Source organism: Antedon bifida, chromosome 6 (genome assembly GCF_963402885.1).
Source record: "Antedon bifida chromosome 6, ecAntBifi1.1, whole genome shotgun sequence".
In the NCBI taxonomy this organism is placed as follows: domain Eukaryota; kingdom Metazoa; phylum Echinodermata; class Crinoidea; order Comatulida; family Antedonidae; genus Antedon; species Antedon bifida.
The window spans coordinates 26,878,406-26,905,223 of record NC_136231.1 but is presented as its reverse complement, the minus strand read 5'-3'; the positions used below and the strand labels follow the sequence as shown (position 1 = coordinate 26,905,223).

Below are 26,818 nucleotides of genomic sequence, written 5' to 3'. Positions count from 1 at the left end.
AAAAAAACCCGCAATTTCATGAGATTATTTGTATTTACTTTTTTGTGTAATGATATTATCTTTGGCATATGGAAACATTCTTTTCGGTCATTCTGCATGTTCCAATCACGTGGATTACATGCACCTGTTGCATGTTTTAGAAACAAAAGTATTGTTATCAACATACTTAATTATATTACATCCTTACTTGTTTATATTAATTATCTTCATTTTCTACTCGTAACTCTCTCCACTCTCTCTTCACCATCCTGTTGACTCTTTTGTTACTTTCTTTTATCCCAATTATATATTCTCACTTATATCACTGATACCCACAGTGTAATTTTTAGTATTCGCCTTTTGCTTTGCATCATTCGCTGTTTTTGTTTTCCTCATCGACTCACCCCATCATTACAACCCAATTAGACACGTTTAGCACAATGCAATATGTTCGCATGGCATGTTCATTACTTTATGTAAGATTATAATTAATGAGAAATAGCTACTCCATAATATGCCTGTAAACTTTTGCTGAGAGTGTGAACAAGTCAAAAAGTACATTTTTAAAATAAGGGTGATACTTTTAGTGTTAATGTGTACTTGATACATGATTTATACTATATAAATATTATAACCTAAATTAACATTTTTACTGCTGATATCACGCGATAATTAGAGAATAAGACACAGAAATGTAACGTTTTGTCTTGAAACACCGAGTCTCAAAACTAATAATAGTTTAGAGTTAATGTGTATTTGATACATGATTGGACTGCGCTATTATATTAATATAGATAGAGTAAAACCTGTATATAAATATTATATAATAACTTAAATTAACATATGGATTTTCTTAATTAAATTAGCAATCTGATAAGCTGCTTGGTACTCAAACAAGAGTTCTTTATAGATAAGATATATTTTATTGAATTTGCATTTGTTGACATTATATCTTTCAAATATTCAAACACGTGAATAGCATGCACCTATTGCATGTTTTAGAAACAAAACTTTCATTTGATGCTTTAGAAACAACATTTACATTTAAATGTTTTAGAAATAGCATTTAAATGTGCATGTTTTAGAAATAACATTTCAATTTGGATGTTTTAGAAACAACATTTACATTTCCATCTTTTAGAAACACCATTTACATTTGTATGTTTAGAAATACCATTTACATTTCCATCTTTTAGAGACACCATTTACATTTGGATGTTTAGAAACAACATTTACATTTGCATGTTTTAGAAATAGCATTTACATTTGGATGTTTTAGAAACAACATGTACCTATTGCATGTTTTAGAAACAGCATGTACATATTGCATTTTTTTTAGAAACAACATTTACATTTGGATGTTTTAGAAACAACATTTACATTTGGATGTTTTAGAAACAACATTTACATTTGGATGTTTTAGAAACAACGTTAGAATCAACACTACAATATTTAGCATTTCTCTTGTTTTTATTAGTAGGCATCATCAATATGTTAATAGACAATACCTTCACTGCACTGTCGTTATGGTCATTGTTAACATCTAAATGTCCATTTTCATTTGTATGGTCATTTTAGCAGATTGTCGCATATATCTATCATTGACAAATAAAAATATATATTGTACGTGTTGGGAAACGTTTCCAGATGACGAAATAATAATTCAAGTGATTACCATATCAAAGAACTCCATTGTTTAAATAGCTTATCATTATATAAATTAAAATATTAAAATCCATATGTTAATTTGGGTTATTAATACTACTGGCCTATATCAACGCACACAATACTATATAAGTCATATGTTTGAATGGGTCTGGTAAACCTTCGAGGATGGAGAGGCAAATTGCTTTAGTGGTCTTAGTCCTGGCATCAGTGTCAGCCTACACCCTTCCTCCCGCTCAATTATCATTGCTATCCTCACAAGGGCTTAGGATTTCAATACCAGGTATGTGTATTTTGTGAATATTTTTTATTAAAAGATGGTGCATTTTTTATTCTTTTATTATTTATATAAACTCTTTTGTTTTTACCGTTTAAACATTAATTTATTTCAGCATTGTTATTGTTGATATTGAGTTTTTCTTTTTCTATTCTGAATAAATATTTTACTGACATGTATAGGCCTATGGCCATTGCTGCATATAATAATGAATGAGAGGGAGAGCGGTACTAACCAAGTAACTGCCCAATAATGCGTACAATATAGTACAACTAACCTATTTCCTATATACTCTTGAAAAAGATTTTGTCCAAATTGCCTGTAGTGATAGGCCTATATTAAAAATTATTTAAAGATGAAGATGAGTAAATCTGTGATAATTAAAACAACCTCATTATTACAATTATGTTTAATTGTCAGATGAGGCAGGTATAAATCTGTTCGCTGTACACTACAGCGTTAACAAGCCACTACCAGGAGTAAGTGCAGGAGATTGGAACTTTGACGTTAATTATCCCACAAGTAAGTCCTTTAACAACTTCAAGTTTCAGTTGTTTTGTATAAAAATGAAGAAAAGTGTTTAGTGTCGTCAGTAATTCGCTTGACGAACAGTAATCAGTACAAACGAATATAGTTTCCTACTTTATGCTTGCCTTTGTATAACCGTATTATTTGAATTGTGCGTGTGTTTTGGGGGTTTTTGTAATCATATTTTATTCGTTTTTTACCTTGTCCTAAACTAGATGGTTATTGGGTTCATGAGAACACTAATGTCGTCGTCAAAGAGGGTGACGTCGTTAATTACTGGCTTTATGTACTTTATAATGGATTTGGATACCAAGAACTCAATTTGTCTTGGAAAGGTAATATAACGTTGCTTTTTAAATGTTCATGTGCACTTCCACAACATTATGGTTAACCTAAAATAGCTTATATATAAATTATTATTTTTTACACAACTCAAATGTTGACCACCTGGTATTTTCCAAACAAATGTCCCGTATGCTCGGTTAGAGGTGGTGTTGGTTGTGTGGAAAGGGGATAAAAGAGTGTTTATGTTACATTTTCCCAGCCCAAGAATTTTAACGTTTCTTATATCAAAATATGTATTGTAATAAATGCTTTATCCCTTACAGCAGTTACGTCTGGACCTGCACCTCCAACTTCAGCGCCAAATCCTGGTGATGGAGATGACGTCACTACGGTTTCACCACCAGGTACATTGCTCTGTTTATGTAGGCCTACTTTCATTTTAGAATAATCCGACCAGTTATACCTCTCTAATATGTAATGCATTAATTGAAACTATACCGACTGACGAAATTCTAAACAAAAGTCATTGCTATAGTCGTTAATAACTATAAATTGAATCATTAGCAGTTAAATAGTTATTCTGTTATCATAAAAAGTAACCACACCGGGGCCAAATTCCACCTAACTAATCACTCTCACACAGCTGAATTCGAGAGAATAAATGCGCTTAATGTTTATTCAGCGATCGTTTATTAATATCAAAATTAATAAACTAAAAATCAAACTTCTACAAAAATAGAAACATTTAAAACATTCTGATGCAGTAGTAACTGATAGAATCAACAATTGTATTGGAATAGCAAAGAGATCATGTTTCATGTAGCATGATGTTCACAGCCGGCTTCTCTTTTAATTGTAGTAAGTGATCCGCCTAAACCTCAGACTGATAATTATTGCAATCTAGTATTATTGTTTTATTGAATAAACAATGGTTACATTTGTTGGTTAATTTTCTATTTCAAAGACTATACTATCATTTAAATGATGTATCACTGTGTATTGGCAGCCAGTGAAAATGAGGTTTCTTGTTCTTGACGTGACGTCATAAAGACATTAGTCACAATAAAACAATATGCACTACAATATGTAAACCAACTCATTTATTCAGTAACAAATTAGTACGTGCACAAGGAAAGCTGCCGCCTCCCCTGATCTCTAGCGTGACTAAAATCCACGTTCTGTAACGCAGTACTAAAGCGTGTCCAAACCAATAATATGCAAATTTATGTAAATCACAATAAAAAAATGAAAAACACAAAAATGCGAATCGACGAGGTTTTTTTCTTCTTCTTGTTCTGTTGTTGTTTTCATCAATTATGATTTATATAAGCATTTTTATTTTGATTTATTTAGGAACATTGATCTTTGAAGACAATTTTGAAACATTTGATCTGGATACATGGGAACACGAAATTACTGCAGGTGGAGGAGGGGTAATTTCTCTTCTTCTTTTTTTAACTTTAATTTAGTTGCACTTAAATATGCCTATGAATTAAGATAAATATATTTTAATTTCATTTATCAGTTTTTCATTTTTGTATTTTGCTTTTCAATATACTAACACCGAGTCATCAGGCTCGGGGAACAGTGATTACAATAAATATCAGTCTTTCGATTTATCCATTATTGAATATAAAATGAGGAACTTCTCTCCAAGTCGATTATTCAGAATGAATACGACTAATTAATGTTTTTTTTTTGTAGAATTGGGAATTTCAATACTATGACAACAACCGTACAAACAGCTACGTGCGAGATGGTACACTATTCATCAAGCCAGTAAGTTAACATACACATGATAAATATATATTTTACGTATAAATACATCGTTTCGGCTTTAAATTACTTACGTCACTTTTATGATTTGTAGGACTAAAGTATATTTCGAAAATTAACAAAAATAATAAATCCAGAAAATGAAATTGCTCAATTATCATGCATAAACGAATGTACTAAAATATAACTATTGTGACGTAATGATTGCAAGCATTTATGTGGATTTATTTCTTCATTATTAGACACTGACGGAAGATATGTATGGTGATGGATTTTTAAGCAGCGGCGTTTTAAACCTCTGGGGTAAGTGGAGTAAACTTAGTTATGCACTGTCAAGTATAGACTTTTTTATTTAGTTGTAGTAGTATACGTATGAAACGCCATATGTGTCAAAATATTTAAACTCCGTCTGGAACCCAGACTATACCAAATATTAAGTAGAACTACTTACTTACTTAATTCATATTGGAGATTGACGCGGTAAACTGATAATTACATATTTCTGTTCATAAAGTTTGACGTTATAATATATAGGCCTCTACTTTATGATAATTAGGAGCATCACCGGCTGATAAGTGTACCGGAAACAGCTATTATGGTTGTGAGCGTGGAGGTAGCGCCGACAACTACATCAACCCAATCCAATCTGCTAGAATTAGAACTGTCAATTCCTTTTCCTTCACTTACGGCCGATTGGAAGTTGAAGCGAAGATGCCGACTGGCGATTGGATTTGGCCAGGTATGTCCTTGAAAATAATATTAATATTTTTATTTTATCCTCTAAAAAAATAATGTGTGTTACGGTCCACTGCTTCAATTTCTGAAATGTTTATTTTTTGGTATTGCCTTAGAAAATAGGTGTTAACATTTTTAGAAATTCAGTTCACTTATTCAAGACTCCCATTCCATTTATTATAGCCTACTTAGGCATAATCTAAGTAGATATCGGGAAGAGTTAGAGTAAGACAACCTGGAATAACGACAAATCGACATTTAGCACTGTACATTGATTGTGATTATCACATAGTCCTATACAAGTATCACAACATATTTCTAAATAAAGTTGATTTGTAACTTGTAAAATTCTTCTTAGCTATCTGGTTGCTGCCAAAGCACAATTCCTACGGAGGTTGGCCAGCATCTGGAGAGATTGATCTTATTGAATCACGAGGTAGTAGAAAAGTGTTACTGCACAATCTTATAACCTATAACATTATTTCACTTTTTAAGCTCTGTCTACACTATCCGAACCAGTGATGTGCCCAAATATGGTAGTGATATGACATCATCATGTCCATATATGGGCACATCACATTTTTGTTGTCACATAAAGTTTGATGGTGTCGACAGAGTTTAAGAAAATGAAAGGATCTGAAAACATTACAGTAGTTTTCTTAACAATGGAATTTTTTTCTCATTTATTCATTTCTTATTTTAGTCATATTGCATTTCAAAATATAATTAACAGAGTTTTTATGTACAGTATAATGAAACAAGATGAATTTTGTTCTATAATAGGAAACAGGAATTTGAAAGACTCCCATGGCAACGATGTGGGCGTACAAATGATGGGATCCACACTTCATTGGGGTCCTTTCTGGCCATTGAATGGATATCCCAGAACACATGCTACAAAGTAAGAATGAAACCAACATGAAATTCAAACTATTCAAGCATTCTTAATTCATACTACGCCTTTTGTTTACATTTAAATATATTTGATAAAGTAACTATTCTATTTTGTAGACGGTTGGCTAAGGGTACATTCGGAGATTCTTTCCATATATACGCCATGGAGTGGACGGCTGACAAGATGCAGTAAGTCAATACTCTAATATGGTGGCAATGACAAGGCAATGACGATTTTAGTACAAACGACAAGGATGATGACGACATGGATGTTCAATGTACGACGTGCATACGACAATGACAGAACGTTAGCATTTTCTGAGCATGTCAAAAACAAATTTGGTAACAGCAGTGTGGTGAGCGATAGAAAACCGATGACGATAATTATTATCCCCGTTATTATCAATGTAGATGATAACGGAGATGCATTTCGAAAGGCTAGATTCGAACTATGATACGAGACTCAATTAGAAAAGTAGTGAATCCCGTTCTCGGTTATAATTGATACTTGTGTTCAAAGATTATTACACAAAATTACTAGTTTTAGTAAAGTAATGCAGTTTGTCACTGACGACAACGGCAATTACGATGGCGGTAGTTACGATGACGACAATTACGATGACGGCAATTACGATGACGGCAGTTACGATGACGACAATTACGATGACGGTAATTACAATGACGGCAATTACAATGACGACAATTATGAAGCCAATTACGATGACGTCGGTGGTAAAAATAACATTAAGGCATTGATTGTGAATGACGGTTCGACTCGATATTTCTCTATAAAAATGTATAATTGATAGATTTGTTATTTCAGGTTTTTTGTTGATGATGAGTTGATTCTGGATGTTGATCCAGGTGATGAAGGATTCTGGAATCTTGGTGAATTTTCACAGAACGCTCCAGGTATCGACAATCCATGGCAATACAGTGAGAGAAAACTGGTACCATTCGACCAACAGGTAAATTTACATATTGTCACAGTACCGGTTTCAATCAAAGCATGTATATTATTTAATTCTTAATTAATATTTATTGCGTTTATTATAGTTCTACATTGTCATGAACGTGGCGGTTGGAGGCACTGCGTACTTTAGCGACTGGGACATAAACTCTCCCTATCCTAAACCATGGAACAACAACTCTCCAACTGCAGCAAAGGACTTCTGGTTGGCTAAAAACAGCTGGTATCCAACTTGGAACCCTGATATTAACAATGGCGAGGACGCAGCAATGCAGGTCAGGTCCGTCAAAGTATGGCAACGTTAAGCATAAAGTAACGATACATAATATTATCAAAATATTTGTAGTGGGTGATCAAAACTAATTTAAATGTAACATCGTTTATTATTAACATATTTTGTTAACACTTCTTTCTAATAATCTGATTTGAACAATATGGTTATAAAAAATGATATTTTAATTAAAAAAAAGAAATTTAAATAAAATAAACTTCATAAATTGAAATTGTGTGGCTTCCAATGTTCCATGACGTTTTTATTTGAGTAGATATAAAGTATATCTGATTATTATAGCCTATCTCTGATATTATAGTAGGCCTATATCTTAATGTATATCGTATCGTGTTTGACGGAAAACGTTATATCTGTGTATATTCGTGGTAAATTATTATTGGCTGGCATTTCAGTCACTTGACATCTTGACTAACGGTAAACGGAAAATCGCGTAGCTTATCCAACGTAGATTCTGTATCTATCATAAAGCGTGGTTCCCACTAGAACGCAACGCAGCGACGTATCGACGCAACGTGCTGTATTGGCGTAATCACAAGTGGGAACCGACGACCCAATAGTGCTGCAAACATCGCAGGTTTGATTTCACGCAGGCGGCGGAAAAACACAATTATTAGAAGGGCATTTGCTTACGTTGCGTAGATTGCGTTACGTTGCGTATCTAGTGGGAAGCTTAAGCGGAAACCGTCCGTTACCGCTCGCTGTCAAATTTATACATAAAATGGTTGTGTGAACGCACAATGTTCACTTTCAATCGGTGTCATAAATCATTGATTTAGAATTTACATCATCATCCGTAAAATTCCAAAATAAAAACTCTCATTTTTTTACTTTTAAGTATTTATTTTCAAACAATAACTATACCAATATGGCAAAACGTACACCTTCACAGGTCGTGCCATCCCATTGTGAATGTATATCAAAAGTAGTTCAATAGGCCTATACTCATGCTTAACATTAATGTCATATTTCTAATACTAGTAATGCTCTAGCATCTTAACAGTATGCACCAATGGTACTAGAGTCTAGTACCATAACTAGAGGACATTCTGTGGTCCCATTATCGATCATTCAAACAAATCATCGAATCAAGCGTTAACTAGCTCTATTAAACAATGAGCTGGAAAATTACGTAGCAGGTGACGTATATGTACAATAACGTTTGTGGTACACCATGTGTATGCAGTTCTTTTAAAGAATTACACGTTACGTGTAGATTTACCGTAAACTTTATCATACTGATTTTCGCCAAGTACACATTAAAAAATATCACGTCACGTGCGCAGAAACACAGAATTCTGTTGGTTGTTTTATTGTGGCAGTGTATTTCCATTGTTGTAAAATGTATTTGAGTAAATAATAACGCAATCCTGTTTGTATTTCCTAACTTTAGAACATTATTACAGAATGTTAACATTTTAAAATACAACATTAAATATAAATTAGATACATCTATATAAACATGAGTAGGCTCAATACCAAAGGAAACGTCAATGTATGACATCACTAAAATACTACATACTCTCGGTGACGTCATCATAATTTAAGCACGTATACAACGCATTTTATGACGTAATTCGAGGTACAGGAACGGTGGTATTCCTCAAGGCACAGTACGACTATAAAACATTAATTAAGGCCGGAATAATTATACGGACGGATAAAGCTAAGAATTTGTTTTTAAATTCTCATGATTAATTAGCCTCGCTAATTTAAGTTCTTACTTAAGTAAGTAACTTAATCTTACTTAAGTATATATCGTTGTCATTTTACACTGGCACGCACTAATGTTAACAAGTTGAATAATATATAATCAGAGATCAAAATTAGTGCTTTTTGCAAACCAGTTTTTAAAAACAAAAAATGAAATCCTTTGAATATTGAAACCGAGACAAGATACTTAATTCTATGTATAAGTGTATGTTTCTTCAGTTTTGTGGAAAGTCTAATCGGATTTCAATTTAACGTGGAAAAGATAATTCATTTTGAAGTAAATATGTACTGGAACAATAACTTTAATAATTGTATAGTTCCATGGTACTGTATTGTCTTGAATGTATTTGAATTTTCGTTTACCTGTCTTCTTGACGAAGTCTCCATGACAGGTAGGCAAAACTTCAAGACCCAAATACAAGTAAGGATTTCTTTCAAAATTAATTATCTTTATAAATATTAGATTTGTATCATCAAGGTTGGTTTTCTGGGATAAAATCGGTGGAAGTTACAAATTGAACATAAATAATGCAAATAAAACAAAACCATTCATCTAAAATGAATACACTTCAGTATGAATGAGAAGAATCAATTAAAACTATATCCTACTATTAAATTAACATACTGTATATACAAACATTAAATGTATGTCTTTTTGTTGTGTACAAATACCCAGAATACATGTTTTCCTTAATAAAATTATATAAGTAGTATTTTAGCCTATATACAGTACAAATTAATCTACAAAAGAAAATATATTATAGAAAATGTGTTGAAAGCACAAGAAAAGTAGATGTAATTATAGATTTTAAATATTAGAAAATATAATATAACAAGTTTCCATAAAATAGGCTACAATACTATACAGCTGTGTAAAAATGGTTAAAGAAACAAAAATATACTCTATAAAACTCATACTAATTTGTATTGCAAATGTTTGTATTATAATCAATACATCATGGAATGGGCACAATGGTATTTGACTAATTCTAGTCCGAAATCATCCAAAGAACTATCCTGAGTGAGGAATGCAGTGTAGAAATGGAATTTAATATGACATATACCATACTACAGTAAGAACAATTAATGGTCAATTCAATTTCAATTCAATTCAAAGAACGTCCAACAGACAAAAAGTAACAAAAACAATAATGGCAAGAGAAGATTTAGAAAATGGACGAAGGCAGATCCCAGAAAGATGAGAATATTTGTGACGGGATTGCCTTTACAAATTAATTACAAATAGATAATTATGAAAAAAATAAATTAATAAATTAATTTAAAAAAATGAAATAAAATAAAAATGAATATAATACCAGTAGGTAAGAGTTTGAAAAAATAACGTAAAAATGATAAGTAGAAAAAACTGCAGCTGCAGGGCATAATAACGAATAGGATGACAAAATGAATAACAATGGCCATATTAAAAACATATATTTCCATTCATTTGTTTCATGTCCCTTAATAGGAGTGTCCCTTAATAGGAGTGTCCCAAGGGAGTGGCTCAGACTTAAATACATAACTATTTCTTGTGGACATTAGAACCTTGGCCCAACAACAATCAATCTATCTTCTTTAAAAGAGTTTAATTATCCAAGTAAAAACATAATGTATATAAAAATAAAGAATACTAATTCTCACAACAATGAATCCTGTATACAAAATGCAATGAAATCTATAATATTATATATTAATAGTTTTTGAAAGTTAATACCTGGTTTGAATCTTACCATCATCAACATGATTTAGAATATGTAGAAAAGGAATGCTAAAATACACATGATTGATAACAAAATATTCATTCAACCAAATATTAAATTTTTCACAAACCATATTTTTTACATTTTATTGTTATCTGTATCTATCAGCACCTAAAATGGCTTTGCAAACTTGTTTGATATTTGCATAAAAAACATGATTGCATTGAGTTAATAAAATGAATGCTGGAGGACTAAGTAATAATCTATTTTCATTTAATCACACAATTTAGAAACCTAGTGCTCAACAGAAAATCTGTACTGTTTTCATTCCAAAAGTTAGTTAACCAATTTTTGTTGAGTACTCAACTCAACACAGAAAACATTCTGATGACTTAATACTCAATGGAAAACTATACTCAACGTTAAAGTGCCAATTTAATACGCCAAATGGTTAATGAAATTCCATCAACATTTTTATAAACATCCTTCATATATTATATATTATACCAATATATATATATATTTTAAAATACAAATCTTATTTTTAAACAAAGTAATATAATGAGCAGTTAAAATTACAATATTTTCAATACTTAGTCCTCCAACATTACATCGCCCAATTACAAAACTTCTGTTTCCCAAACTTTATAATATTACACATACTAAACAATTCCTAACCCCTGACCTCGGTAGCTGCGCTGAAGTTGACCTGCCTTGCCTCTGCAGACTCTGGTCACTGCTACCCACTGATCTCCCGACTCTATTTCTTGATATTGTATCGTGTGATAATGTTTTATCACTTGATTTTGTGCTGTTGACATTCACGATACCGTCGCTTTGTTTTGGTAGACAGTGTATCCTAATACGGTTGATAACATCATGATACTTAAGTTCAAGGTCAGATTGCGCACCAGATCCGCCGTGACCACCAACACCTAAGACAATCATTTCAGACAATTATTAACAATTAAATTTAACAATAACAATGAAATATAAATGTTGAAATACTGAATCTTCACTATTTATTTCATTTCTTAAGCTCTGTCTACACTATCAAAACGAGTTTCACAAAAAAAAGTGTGATGTGCCCAAATATGATAGTGATATGCCCAAATATAGTAGTGGTATGACATCATCGTGTCCATATATGGGCACATCACATGTTTGTGTAAGATAAAGTTTGATAGTGTAGACAGAGCATTAGAGTATGTATTCTACTATCCAATATAATGTTCTGCAAACTATAGACAGCGTCCAAAATTTGGGGCGTGCAAGATTTGGTGTGGCTTGAGAAAAACATTTAACATCATAAGTGCCTTCATTTCAACACTACGCAGCTTACAACAAAAAGTGAAGTATTGAAATGTCATGAATGGTGTTTAATGTTAGAATTATTTACAAAAGAGTTTACAAATTGCTACCTTTCATTTGCACATATAAGAGCCTAGCAAATGCTAGGCCCATGCCTCCAGGTGGAGGCCAAGGCACTGCATCAAACATAATGGGGATAATAGGCTTCTTGAGAAGGTCTGCTAGGCTGACTTCACGGTTACAAACTTCAGACGTAATGTACTTTGGTGTGATGCAGCATAGAATAACCTGCAGAAAAAGTTGACAATCTGTTAAATAAATTTGTCCTTTATGTAGCAAGCTTATTAATATGTATAGTAATGTTTTGCTTTTGTTTTGTAATTTTAATGTATCTCTCTATTTCTGAAGGCTTTATTGAATAAATAAAAATAAGTTGAAATAACTATAAATTTGTATTTGGCAAACAGATCATGTCATTATTGTCAATTTCGCTTTAGAAGGACAGGACATTACAACGTTCATTATGAAGCTTGGTTTGGACTTGGGTGCAACGTAAAGAAAAAGGCACAACGCAAGTGATTAACCAATCGACAGTTCGGATGACCCACCACATCGTGATTGGTCAGATACAGTGGAGTTACTTTCTTGTGTTGCGTCCATATGAACACATTTAATACTAAACAGGATACAGTGACTTACAATTTAGTAAATTTGTATAAATAAAATAATTTATAAAAGTCGAATTTGGCGTACCTTGGCATTCCTCATACCACTATCAATCTTTGCATACAAGCTATCTCCACCTCCCATTTGACCAATATCCATCCAACAACTAAAGCCCGCCCTCTCAATCCGATCGCGTAACTGCTTAACAGAATCCTGGATTCCCCAGTTGTAGCTGATGAATACCGAGGGTGGTGGTGCATTAGACCCTGAAAGATGAATACAAGATACTATATACCACATCATGTTCAAATTTACAACATCTGATTGGTTAATATATATGGTAGATTTTCAACCATAGCATTGAAATTTTCTTTGAGGACACATGTTGTCTGAAGTCAATGTAGGTGGTACCAACATTGCCAGAAGCTAGCTGGTATATATGTGTGTAGCTTACTTATGGGCTCAGAGGCTGCTCTCTTTAGTAAAATTTGCTTTAATCAAAGTCAGCCTTTCTTCATCAGTACTGTAGTTCTATTAATGCATGATTGTTTGGAACAGGATAACTAGCCAACTAATAAAAACTTATTAGGTGTACTAATAAAGTTTTATAAATGTTCAGAAAACAAAATTTGCTTTAATCAAAGTGAGGCTTTCTTTATCAGTAGTTCTATTAATGCATGATTCTTTGGAACAGGATAACTAGTCAACTAATAATAAACTTATTAGGCGTACTCATAAAGTTCTATAAATGTTCAGAAAACAAATTTAAACAAAGTCTTATTAAAGAGGTCAAACCTTCTGCCTTGTGGATGACCTCAATGACATCTTCCCTCTGCATCTGTTCAAGGTATGACAACATCATGTCGACAGAAAGATTAGTGTTCCCACTACTGTAGATCCAGTCTAGAATCAACTCCTGTGCTGGATTCACCTCATCAGAGAAGTTATCTACCTTTACCCGCTTGTAGCCTACAACACAAGAAAAGTGACAAACATAATACACATTTTGGAAATCGTTATCAATATCAATGATCTTTGCTGGTTAATGCCATGGTACCATCTACTTCACCACATACTGCAAAAAGGAAAACATCTAATGTGACATAAAACAATTACATTTCACTTTTCTCAGATAAAAGGTGTTTATTGTAAAGTGTAACCTACAGTATACAGTAGTATAGTTAACGTGTAGTTAATATTAATAACACAGGTTTAAAATAGAAAGAGGTTCTGAGGGTTGCACCCAGTGATGTATTACCTAGCATGATTGCCAACGCCTTCCAGTCTCTACCACTTGGGCCAGCATTAAGAAGCTTTGCTGCTGCTTTGATCCAATCAGGAAGCTGCTCTTCTTTGTCTTTCTCATTGGATATTGGTGCTCGGGCTGGTACAGACACTATCAAGAATAGGGAAAAACATTCAATAGACAGTTTTCATAGAAGAGTTCAAACATAACAATTTTCAATTGTTTGGAAAACTGCTGACAATGCCTTTATTTAGACGAAATTGAATTGTAAAATAACATTGATGCATTTGAATACTGTCTTTTGGGTTCTGGCCAAGTCACACAATTGTTATATACAGACAACTCTTCCAATACCGGACTCTCTGAAAACTGGAAGCTCTCCCAAAACCAGACTTTTCTTAAAAAGTCCCAAATTCATCATACCATTAAAAACACATTCCAAATACCAGAAAACCAGACATATTAGACCAGCCCAAAGGTGTCCGGTATTGGGAGAGCTGACTGTATTTTCTAAAAATCATTAAGAAGCAACTTACAAGGAGCTGGTTTGTCAGTTGGAAACCACCTCTTGTACTTGGTAGTCTTAATGCGTCGATGGTCACAAGTAATGATGTTTGTTGCCAGACATTCATCAAGACTCAAAAAATGGCGGCATGATTCTTCTTTGCATCCAGGCTTCCCATGAGGCTCGCATGACTTATTGCACGGGCACGCAACAGAGAAAGTGAATTTCACTCGTTTTATCCACAGTTGTCTCAATTCAGAGAGGGTGAACTCAAGGAAGTGACGGACCTTAGAGCATGCCACCTGATGTCGCTCTTGGACCTTAAGCACTTCTGCTGAAGACTCACCAGCATGTGTGCTGCCATCACTATCATCTAAGATTTCAACCTCTGATACTATCACCTAAATAATAAAAATAATGAGTTAGCACTTCATCGACTCACATAATAATAATATCATGTTAATATTGGTTAAGGACACTAAAATGCTACCTATACCTTTATGCAGGCATATCTGAAGGGCGCCATCTGGAGGATGAGATCATGCTCATCGTCAACATAGAAGCGTGCCTGCCTGTAGTAGAGCTTTGGTTCATGTCCTCCTTGCTCCTGTGACCAACGAACGGCTCGTGTCATGATTCTTTGGAAAAGTCCATCTATAGAAAGAAATATTAGTCAATATCTACAAGGCACTTTTAAAGATTATCTTATTTACAATAATATAAAAGGAATGAATATAAGTATCTATAATATCTGCTTTTGAATTGTGTAAAGGCAACCAATAAACATTTGTAGGGTAGTTGAGATTCTGAAAACGGATTCATTTTAAAATCTTAATCTACTCAACAGATTTAGAGACAGTTGAATTTGTTGACTAGAATTTACCTGGTAGGAAGCCCCCAAAGGTGATGTAGAAGACGATGTCCTTGTTGGATGGTTCATAGACATCGTTAGGATCCACTGAGTCCTTAAGTCGGGATGGCACAAAGTAACTCTTCTCCCACTTCTCAGTTGACTTCAGTGTCTGGAAAATAACAAGAAGAAAGTGCTTTACACTGTTATCATTTGATTGTTTTCACTTCAAGACTTTTTCAACTGAGGTACAAAACACAATAATGTTTTCAAATAATTTATTAACACTACATATATATTTATATAAGAGTAAGAGATAACTAGATTGTCTAATATTTAATAATAAATAATACTATTGGTAGAGATTGATATATATCAGAAATAAAAATAAAACTTGGTTACTTCATAGTTCTTTATTACACGACAATTTTTGTTTGTATGCTAGCCTGGCTAAACACACTCATAACATGAAAAGTACAAACTGATACCTTTGGCTTGATTCTCTCACAGAGCAGATCAAACTTGCTCATGAGTCCGATGAGGGTTGGCTTCTGAGCAATTATCGTACACCACATGTGGTTGATTAGTGAGTCTTCCAGAATTCCTTCTTTGTCTAAGCGGTGCCATGCTTCAGCAAACCTTTCCCACTGAAAAAAAAACAAATAAAGGTTGGAGACTTTAGCAATAGTTGTCCATGACAGCATTTGTTTCTCCCAATTCTCAATATTTGTTGTTTCACTGAAAGGAATAAAACAAATTTTGAAAATATATATTAATAATATTAATTCAACACAAAAACAAAATGCTATTAGTCTTACTTGGCCATCAATGTCTTTCGTTGTGATAACTCCCTTAAAAACATCAATTAGCCACTGTGGCTTTAGTATGATAGTATTGCGCAATGATTCATCAACTGCACCATTTTGTCCGTAATAGATGATAACACCAAGATCATGATAAAAGTGTAACATGGAATGTAGATCCTCTTCTATGCCAAATCTAGAGCAGATATCTTTTCCCTAATAAAAAAGATGATAAATAATACAAATATAAACAATTAAACTAGAATTAAGTAGAATTTTAATAGAAATGTGTTTATCTGTATAGAGAAAAAATGATTGCATTACAGTCAACTTGAGTTCTGTCTACACTATCAAACTTTATGTGACAAAAAAATGTGATGTGCCATTATTTGGACACGGTGACGTCATATCACTACCATACTTAGGCATATTACTACCATATTTGGGTACATCACACTATGTATTTTTGTCAAACTAGTTTGATAGTGTAGACAGAGCTTTAGGAAGGAAGATTAGGCAGAAGAGTGTGAGTTGGTGTTTCTTTTTATTTCTCACCTCCTAAGAATTCTCAACAAAGTTAAATATAAGTAGCATTCGTCATTCTTATGTTTGCCAATTGGTGTAAACAGAGAAAACTAAGTAACCTTAATAATTGTTCTTATGTTTGTCAATTGGTGTTTAATGGGTTGATCAGTTAAGAGTTAATCTAATTTATTTATTACCTGATCTATAGGTATAAAGTTAATCCCTCTGCCAATCATCTCTGCGACTTGTTGCTCAAACTGCAGCCACGACACCGGCATGTGTTCACCCATGTAACGCTCTTTAGATGCTATGCTTACTATGTGCTTCCTCAGCAACTTCACCTAAACAAAATAAATATTTAGTCAAAATATCAATAGTTTGCAGAGCAATTTCATCAATACATTCTTCACATATTAAAATCAAGACAACAGAAAAAATAAATAAAATAATAATAAAACCAAAACAAAATAATAATTTGTTGTCTTTTGGAAACTCAGATTCCACAATGTAACAAGGTTTTTTCTTATGATCTTTTTTTTTTACTTTAATATGAGGAACAATAAAATTTATTACTTTTGCAAATAGACATATCACAATAAAAAAACAAACAAAAGGCATGCATGCTGTTAATGAGGCTTTAAAGGTCATTTCAATAAAATTGAACACTGTCATCAGATAGATCGTAAATACAACAATGATTAGCAGTAAGATAATAAATGTAACTGATATTCTACCTGTTCATCTTCTTCATCATCAATATTATTCTCAACAGCATAGAATTGACCCACAAAATGACCTCTGTACACCTTGTCTCGAAAACTTTCAGCAATAACTTTAAACTTCTCTTTCACCTGAAAATGTAATGAACGAAATATTCTTGTGATATGGTACATTTTGATGTCATCAAATTAAAATAGTGGGCCTAAAGGTCTGTCTACACTATCAAACTTTATGTGACAACAAAATGTGATGTGCCCATAAATGGACAAAGATGATGTCATATCACTCCCATATTTAAGCATATCACTACCATATTTGGGCACATCTCACCATTTTTGTCAAATTAGTTTGATAGTGTAGACAAAGCATTAGAGAACCTGTTTTGTTAACTCAATCAAGTGAACTTAATTTACTAAACTATTATTTGTTATAAACAATTTGATAAAATGAAGTAAAGTTACTAACAATCTTCCACTGAGTCTCCTTGTCGTCACTTAGACTAGCTCGATGTGTTCCCACTAAGAACACAGAAGGTGACAGTGACGTTGTGTTGTATGGATCATTGTTGTCATATGCAGCACTAGCTCCAGATTCTGCTGTGTGTGTGTGAATCGAGTTTATCCAAAAATTGATGAAGTCTATATTTGTAAGTTCACTTTTTTTCCATTCAATCTGAAAAAAAACCCCAAATTTATTGATTTACCGGTACATTGTAAAGAATATTCATCATACAAAAATACTTGCAGACAATCATGAAGATTGCCACATAAACAAAATAATTTGTGCGAAACCAATGTTTTCGCAGAGGAAAAATCGTGCTACTCTATTATTTTCCACTACAAAGAGCGAATAGCATAACGTGCCTGCTGACCTTTTTCGATTAATTAATCATAATTCATTTCCTGAGTTGTGATTGATTGCACAATTTGCTTTGCAAAAAGTAATAATAACAACAATATCCTTGATTTATAAAGCGCCTAATGTGAAACCTGTAAGCACTAATTACTAATTTTGCTGAACTAAACTCCAAGAACTATAATTCGTCGCAAAAAGAAATTTGGAAGAAGAAAATATGAATACGCATGCGCATAATCTGCTTGAGATTCATACGAATACATTCACCTAGTGGAAATGAAAAACCTCACATGATATTAATGACATTATCAAAACCTACTCACATTACTGTGGCCTTCTCCACGGCGAACTTGTACGATAGCTTGGCTGTTAAGGTCATGTGTCAAGTTGAAAACGATGATGTAAATCGCCCTTGTTGTCAAAAATACTTGATGAGTTGTGTAATAGACACTTTGACCAGCAAAATCCCAGATACTCATCATTATTTCTTGTTGCTCAGTTTTGCTTACTTCGATGACCTCTTGACCACTCTCAAGTTTTTTTAGCATCTCGCTCACCATTGTCAAGACTCGATCAACAAGTTCTTGACCAACAGCTTCTTTCACCTGCTCAGTGATGTCGTTCATTACTAATTTTGTTTTGCTCCTTTCATCCGCTTGACCCGTAAATGATTCCTCCTGCCACAGAAAGAAGATTTACATGTTACAGCATTACATTATTTTGATGTTAATAATAATAATAGTTTTTATACACAAAAATAAGAATCCAAGCAAAATCCTAAAATTAACCAAAAGGTGAATGCAAAAGGATGCAAAGAAACAATGCGGTCATTGTTCCATTCTCCAGCACTTTAAGCTCCGTCAGACACTATCAAACTAGTTTGACAAAAAAGTGTGATGTGCCCAAATATGGTAGTGATATAACCAAATGGTAGTGATATGACATCATTATGTCCAAAATATAAGGATCACATTTTTTTGTCACATGAAGTTTGATAGTGTAGACAGAGCTTTAAGTTACCCAATAAGAGTTTGACAAAACAGAACTCACAGGAGAGGAATGAAAAGGCCGTCTGACTATCCTACATTTTTTACAAATAAAGTTTGACATAGCTCACAGTAGCCTGTTAAAAGCCATATGTTAACTAGATGTTGTTGTCATTATATAAAATAAAAATTACCATAGTTGATTTTTTTCTTTCTTCTTTACTTTCCTTTGTTTGCTTCTGAAATAAAAACAAAAATAGACAATTTGTTCATTATTAGTAGAAACTATTTGATCTATGGTTGGTTATTAAAAATGTATGATTAAACATGCCTAGCTTATATTTTTTTTACATTTATTTTATTTACAGTATTTCTGTTTTTTATGTGAATTAACACTCAGTGTCGATCATGAGCATAGGCCTACTGTACATTAATATAAGTATAAAATAAAAATTGCAAAGAAAATATACACTAAACAACTACAGTATGTTCCAATAAAAGGCAAAAGTGGAGAAAGAAAATTTATTAATGTTTTGTAAATTGTGTAAGAGCTAATTCATTGGATTTTATATTGTTTATTTTTGTTAGCTTGAGGGACAATTATTAAAATGATACAGCTCTCCAGTGATAATAAAATAAGAATCTTTTAGACCGAAATTTGAAACCTTCTAATGACAGTCTAAGTTAATACCTTATTCATTGTTAATTTGCATATTATACCGTCGTTAATTATCATATAAAAAGCCTACACTTCAGTTGCATGTAACTACTTTCAAATGTCTATCTTGGATTTCTTAGTCAACAAAAAGAAAATCAATACAGTCTCCCACAAAGCTAACTATATTGTACCGAACAACAAAGGATACTAAAATAGCAATAACAGAATGCAAACCGAGAAAAGAAAATCTTGTTTCTATAAATGTCAACTGACATTGGAGAGTTGTTTTGTTATCAGTGAGTGTATTGTATTCCGCTATAATAATAAAATAAAATAACAATGTTAAAAAATGATCAATTTCTATACGTAGACCTATAAAATAATGTAAGAAGATCTTTACAACTTTATGCAAATGCGAAGTTAGATAAATTTGCATGTACAGTATTGTAGTTTACTCTTATGTAAATTATGCAAATTGATTATAGAACCAGACAATATTTTTGAAGCATTTTAATTCATTACTGATTTTGCATGTATTTTAAATTTACTGCAGAGGAAAGTACCGACGTATCAATGAGCTCCAAACGTGATGCACAATATATACAGAACCATGGAATACTGTATCATGTCTACATCACATACTGTAGGTCAATCATATTATACATATATATATTAGACAGTCTAAATTCACCTACTCATTCATACACCACTGTGGTGCAGAGAGCTTATCAACATGAGAATGGAATCTTATATTATCCTTGTGTGAAAATGTACAAAAAATTAATGTTCATCTTGGCATTGCACTAATATCAAGTGAATTATATAAAATATTTAAGCATGATTTAATACAATTCAAATTTTTTATTCAGCTTGTCTATACTGTATTTGGTAGGTTATGTAATCCTATTTTGATGAAACTTACTGTTAAAAAAATCTAAAACAAATTTCATATCAAACAAAGATAAATTAATCATAAAACACCACCCCACCTAGCTCAGTTCACATTGTGCTTTTAAGTCTCAATTCGCACGCAACATCTCTATTGAATAAATTATGCATCTGCATACAGAGTAAATTACAAGTGTTCTTTACAAACATGACAGCCAATTCAGGGTTAAAAATATACCACTACCATTGCTATGGTAACGTATATAATTAAGCTATTAATTTGATTGGTCTTCCATTTGCCAGTTTTTAATCGGAAAATTAAGCCAAAATTGATAGCAACTCACTTTGCAAAAAAAATAATTCTACATGAATATTGATTTTGTTTTGTGTCTTTTACTTTTATATCCATAGATATCAAGTCAAAGTTTATGTATATTCGATATGATATTGAATGATAGCTTACTGCTATTAGTTATGTAACCTTTAAATGTATTATTTTAGATCGTTTCACAAAACATGAAGATATCAACTATATTACCGTCAATTTGTTGTTGTAACCACAATAAGCTATAAATAGTATTCCACTAATTACAACATTTAAGAAATAATTTAATAGCTCAGATGCATACAGTAATATGGCCAGCCCATGTTCTGCACAGTAATGTTCAATTTATATGTATATATAATGTACAGTATATATTTACAAATTATGTGCCTGCGAAAATTTGAAATAAAAAGGAAATTATGTTGATTACCGTCAATAAGCTATAAATAGTATTTATAACACAATAATACAAATATTATTGCTTCTTTTAAAATGTAAAACATTAATGATGTATGAGAAAAAGTAAATGTAGTACAGTAATGTGCACGAAAGAAAATGAATGTTGAAGTTAACATACTGATAGTAAAGAGACAAATTGTGTGAAATTACCTATAATGATAAAGTCCTGATACAGCAGTCTAGGACCCAATAAAAGAACACTAGTGTTCTTCCAAACAGTTTTGCTGTTTGTTATCACATTGAAGCTTAATTTAACTACAATAAGACTCGTCAGGTAACGCTATATTGTTATGCTGAGCTGAGGTTTCTTTCAACGCTGAACGCCGACAAATTTACAATAATTATTAGGAGAACTAACAGTAGGAAACAAATTACCAAACTTTGCTGGACAAGTAAAAAGACAAACCTGGTTTTGATTAGGTTGTTTGTTTATGACCTGACTTGACATCTGTGTGTTGTCATCATTTTTCTTACGTAATCGCTTATTCCACAGTTCTTGTACAATATTATGAGCAATAGCTCTTGCAAACTCATCCTCTGCTGAAGGTACATCTAAACAATAACCATTAAATATATTAAATATCTTTATGTCATCATTCAATTCCTATCACTTTTATACAATTTATAATTTATTGAGTGGCAAAGCAGATATGACAGTGTACAGTAAAATAAACCTCTGTCTACACTATCAAACTTTATGTGACAAAAAAATGTGATGTGCCCATATATGGGCATGATGATGTCATATCACTATCATATTTGACCATATCACTACTATATTTGGGCACATCACACAAGTTTGATAGTGCAGACAGAGCTTTAAACAGGGAATGGTTCACAGCTCACTCGCCGCTCCATTATTCTAGTGGCATAATGACCAAATAAGGCCTATAAACTGCCTGTGACTAAGAAACTTAAGATGTGTAGGGTTACCCCATCTGTTGTCACAAAAAGCCAGTGTAGTGAACAGGGAGAAAAGCTTAACCCTAATTGGCTGCACTGATATGAAGCTAGGGGAGAATATATCATTGACATATTGTATTCATTCTAATTTTTAATTAAAAATGTTACAGTAAATCAGTTAAATTATATTGTGGGCAGTTAAATTATATTGTGGGCATTTATACATATTATATAACTGAATATCCAGTAAAAAACAAATGAATAAAAATTTGAATAAAAACTGTTATAATTAATTAAACAAATGTGAAATATACTGCAATTTCAGTTTGCAGTGTTCCAAAAACTGACAGCTTAAGCATCAACTTAATTATCAACTTAATTATCAACTTAATTATCATTTTATTCACATAGGACTTAGCATACAATGGAGTAAACATGGCTGAACCTGAGCCGCATAATGAAACTTAGCTCAACGCGACAATAGACTAGTATGAATCAATCCTATTGAAGGTTATCATTACATTTTAATAACAAAGAGCTTTTAAAAATGCTTTATTCTTATTACATTGATATAGATAATTTATGTAATCACAGATGAACGGACAGATGCATACACATGGCATGTGAACACATAAACACATATGTAGACACATTGACTTTTAGACACATATACATGTAGACACATTGACGTGTAGACATTTAGACACATAGGCATGTGAACACATTGATGTGTAGACATTTGGACACATATACATGTAGACACATTGACTTATATAGACATTTAGACACATAGGCAAGTGGACACATAAACATACATGTAGACACATTGGCTTATATAGACATTTAGACACATAGGCAAGTGGACACATAAACATACATGTAGATACATTGGCTTATATAGACATTTAGACACATAGGCATGTGAACACATATGTAGACACATTGACATGTATACATTTGGACACATAGGCATGTGAACACGCAAACACATATAATACATGTAGACACATTGACTTATGGAAATTTAGACACATAGGCATATGAACACAAACACATATACATGTACTGTAGACACATTGACGTATAGACATGTAGACACATACCGTAGGCATGTGAACACCTACAGTACACACATAGAAATGTAGACACAATGACATATAGACACATAGAGATAGAGATGCATAAACTCAGACACATCAAATTAATATTTTTTAAACAATCAGAAAATAAAGATTAATAATAAAATTATAATTATTTTTTATTGTATTAGGAACAGAAAGAAACATACCTTTGTTTCTACCTTATTTTTCTGTACAAATATTATTATTATCAACTTACCTGATGATGTTTTTGTCTCTTGATCATCTTCGTTAGTTGCTGCATACACTTTCCATGGCTTAGAATCTTTACTTGTAATTTTACAAATATCGGCAGTGTCAATTCCATCTGTACTCACTTCTTTTGCATCGTGTCTGAAAACACAATCAAGTTATATTGGGTTGAATGGGAGAGGCTTTCAATAAACAAAAATATTATTAATATTATATTAATACAAAAAATTCATACAAAACACATCTATTTCAAGCACAATATAAATTCATAAATTATTACAGTAATCAATTAATCTTATATCTTGTGAATGAAATGTCTAAAACTAGATCGTGCATAAATTAGGCATTCAGATCATGGACTCGAAGCAAAGCGCAGTTTAATAGACGATACACTCTATAAGTCGGTCTTATGTCGTGAAATATTCAGACCCACAACAAATATTATAGAATACAAAATACCATGCAATAGTACCTTCAATTGTTGAAATAGGAGAAGATTATCAATGGCACAAAATAAACCAATCAAATGGTAAAGATCTTATACAAAATTTAATTTATGTTTATGCAAAATGTATAAATAAATTGTTATACAGTGTATAGAAGAAATGGAATGTTAATTGGATTTAATGCATGAAAACCTAATATTAATTAACAATGTATGTCAAGTACAAATTAATTTGAAATCAAATCAATGTATAGAAATTAAAATCCATAAAGAAAATTATTGTTTGTATAAGCTTTGTGATGTCATAAAGAAACAAAAGATAACTATACGTAAATCTATAATCACAGACGAATTAAGATAGCCGGTGGGTAAACATCCAAAACACTATAAAAGAATCAATAATGCTAAAAAGAAAAGTGTTAAATCAATAAAGTGTGACAAGTCATTAAAAAAATTTTAATAAAAAGAGTAGATGTGAGGGAAACAAAGGATTATTTAAACGATATATTCAACAAGACCAACTGTTTATTGTTCATGCACAGTTTGTTGTGCGAAATACGGATTCAGTGTTATACATCTGTGAATTTTAATTAAGGTAAATTACTGAACAAATGGCTAGATCTTAATGAGTATCTCAATAGAGATACAAAAAAAATAAGTAAAAAGCTAAGCAAAACGATAAGGTATTAACATCAATAATGCAAACACAAATTTTCGATTTTGCATGCTGGTCACATGATCTGAGGTGTGGCAGGTGACGTACATGTAATTTCCTGTATCAATACGGTTTCAGTAAAAACAGTACAAATATCAAGCTACGATGATTTAATAGTTCACTACAAAATTTGACAAATGTTTAAACAATGAAACATTTACTTAATAATTTAAATGTAAAATACCTTCGACCTGTCAGTGACCTTTTCAGGCTTGTTTTCCCGACTCGATCCTGGCCCACCAACATCAATCGGGTCCGGTACACTGGTTTGGTTCCCTTTCTTGATGCGACTAAAAATGCCTCCATAGCTTCACGACCTCTGACAAAAATCTCTATTGGAGCAGCTTCAGAATCTATAGAAAATTGAGATGTCAGATTTGCCATAACAAAAGATGACGTGATGTAGCCACAAGAAAAAAGTGGTGCAGTTTTCGCAAGAAAAGGGAACAATCTCTGTCCAAAAACCACAGAGTTGTCAAAGGCCTCTGTGAGAAAGTGATCAGGTTGAAACCTTACCTGCAGACCTTTGAATTCATTTGGTTTAAAGTAATAATAATGTTCTCAAATCATTGTATCACTGTTTCAGATTAAAACATGACCAAATGTAATGATGATGATATCCCCTGATTGGTTACATTTTGATTAATTTATTATTAATTGTTTTAAAAATGTTTTAATATGAAAATTGATTCATATATAAGGTAATGGAAAAATACAAACATGATGCAACAGTTTATCTTTATGATTTTTGGCTACCACTCCAAGGGTCCTGGGTTCAAGTCCCGTCACATGTCAGGATTTTTTTCTAAGGACAAAATTACAACTCCACTCCCAAAGACTTGTGATAAGACTTTGTTTATGTAGAGCATCTTGTGTATATGTTTGTCCTCTGAGGATCCCTAATGATCAGCAATTGCTGGATGGATCAGCACCCTCAATAAATATGGTCAAAACAAATGAATTTGAATTACCAGACATGACGAGTTTCACGCCTTTAGTGCAGCCATACACGTCCAGCACAAACCACACAGGTTTAGTAACATCAATCTTGTCCATTTTTTTCTCAGTTGATGGTTTATTATTAACTAAAGATATACACGTACATTGACTGGTAAAGTAAAAAGATAAACGATTCCCTGTCTTGGCGTCCGCTTCATTCAGAGCAACGCAATAGTACTGAGGCTCCCTGCTGAGGTTCGGGATAGCGTATGGCGGAAGTTTCTCCGCATTGTGCGTATCGGGATCAATGTTTGTAAACCCGTATCGCAAACCACCACTCCATTCCGAAATTGTTTCTGTAATCTCAACGGTAACTTTTTCTTCCACTGTGATTGGCACTTTGCCAAACACGATGCCATAATTAAAGCTTTGCGTTCGTTTCGCACACGTAGCATCTTGTGAAAGGTCAACACTTTTACCATGGATCCTGTGGAATTGCATTGTGAATGTATATTCACATATTGTCAGTCATCTGAAACAAATAAAACAAAAGAAAGGGTCATTCATTCATAAAATATATCTTCAAATGTTTGAAAATATTTTTTAGATTAATCCTTAATAATCCTAACATTTATACTGTATATTCTACAATATATTCATTTTGCCCATAATCTTTAATAGGCATATCCTTATGTTAATTTAATATAATATAATAATTATATATAATTTTATATTAATAAATCCAAAGGCAAATTATTGAAAAAATGACAATGCTGTGGGTAACAGTGGCTGGATCTCAATGGAGATACAAAAAAATAAGCAAATTTAGCTTAATCAAAATGATGGAAGTAAAAACTGTCAAAAAATAAATTGCTGA

At 32.4% G+C, this 26,818-nt stretch overlaps 3 protein-coding genes across 3 annotated transcripts; 1 reads left to right on the top strand and 2 right to left on the bottom strand.

Moving 5' to 3' along the window:
- Nucleotides 1-1,812: 1,812 nt before the first annotated feature.
- LOC144845759 (beta-1,3-glucan-binding protein-like) lies at nt 1,813-7,455 on the top strand. The gene is made up of 13 exons (XM_078703190.1): nt 1,813-1,927; nt 2,342-2,443; nt 2,665-2,784; nt 3,058-3,138; nt 4,088-4,167; nt 4,439-4,513; nt 4,753-4,813; nt 5,067-5,249; nt 5,604-5,681; nt 6,029-6,146; nt 6,257-6,328; nt 6,963-7,107; nt 7,196-7,455. The coding sequence occupies exons 1-13, from the start codon at nt 1,813-1,815 to the stop codon at nt 7,412-7,414; spliced, it is 1,449 nt and encodes a 482-aa protein (XP_078559316.1). The 3' UTR covers nt 7,415-7,455.
- Nucleotides 7,456-11,287: 3,832 nt separating this feature from the next.
- Nucleotides 11,288-19,648, bottom strand: LOC144844492 (uncharacterized). Its single transcript, XM_078701428.1, has 15 exons — nt 19,473-19,648; nt 18,616-18,969; nt 17,903-18,109; nt 17,452-17,568; nt 16,915-17,058; nt 16,208-16,408; nt 15,878-16,036; nt 15,423-15,561; nt 15,036-15,193; nt 14,571-14,940; nt 14,047-14,184; nt 13,584-13,757; nt 12,876-13,054; nt 12,233-12,410; nt 11,288-11,746 (listed from the first exon to the last, which is right to left on the bottom strand). The coding sequence occupies exons 1-15, from the start codon at nt 19,473-19,475 to the stop codon at nt 11,457-11,459; spliced, it is 2,811 nt and encodes a 936-aa protein (XP_078557554.1). The 5' UTR covers nt 19,476-19,648; the 3' UTR covers nt 11,288-11,456.
- Nucleotides 19,498-26,467, bottom strand: LOC144845758 (E3 ubiquitin-protein ligase NEURL3-like). The gene is made up of 5 exons (XM_078703188.1): nt 25,974-26,467; nt 25,187-25,355; nt 23,850-23,983; nt 21,984-22,160; nt 19,498-19,517 (listed from the first exon to the last, which is right to left on the bottom strand). The coding sequence occupies exons 1-5, from the start codon at nt 26,440-26,442 to the stop codon at nt 19,498-19,500; spliced, it is 969 nt and encodes a 322-aa protein (XP_078559314.1). The 5' UTR covers nt 26,443-26,467.
- Nucleotides 26,468-26,818: the final 351 nt, after the last annotated feature.

Excerpts from the sequence above, each read along its gene's own strand:
- LOC144845758 (XM_078703188.1), bottom strand. The coding sequence starts at position 26,442 with ATGCAATTCCACAGGATCCATGGTAAAAGTGTTGACCTTTCACAAGAT. Across the intron at positions 25,356-25,973 it reads CGTGAAACTCGTCATGTCTG|ATTCTGAAGCTGCTCCAATA; the intron begins GTAATTCAAATT and ends AATTTTCTATAG. Across the intron at positions 23,984-25,186 it reads AGGTCACTGACAGGTCGAAG|ACACGATGCAAAAGAAGTGA; the intron begins GTATTTTACATT and ends TTGTGTTTTCAG.
- LOC144845759 (XM_078703190.1), top strand. The coding sequence starts at position 1,813 with ATGGAGAGGCAAATTGCTTTAGTGGTCTTAGTCCTGGCATCAGTGTCA. Across the intron at positions 3,139-4,087 it reads CACTACGGTTTCACCACCAG|GAACATTGATCTTTGAAGAC; the intron begins GTACATTGCTCT and ends TGATTTATTTAG. Across the intron at positions 5,682-6,028 it reads TGATCTTATTGAATCACGAG|GAAACAGGAATTTGAAAGAC; the intron begins GTAGTAGAAAAG and ends GTTCTATAATAG.
- LOC144844492 (XM_078701428.1), bottom strand. Across the intron at positions 14,185-14,570 it reads AACTGACAAACCAGCTCCTT|TGTCTGTACCAGCCCGAGCA; the intron begins GTAAGTTGCTTC and ends TATTCTTGATAG. Across the intron at positions 13,055-13,583 it reads GGTCATCCACAAGGCAGAAG|GGTCTAATGCACCACCACCC; the intron begins GTTTGACCTCTT and ends TTCATCTTTCAG.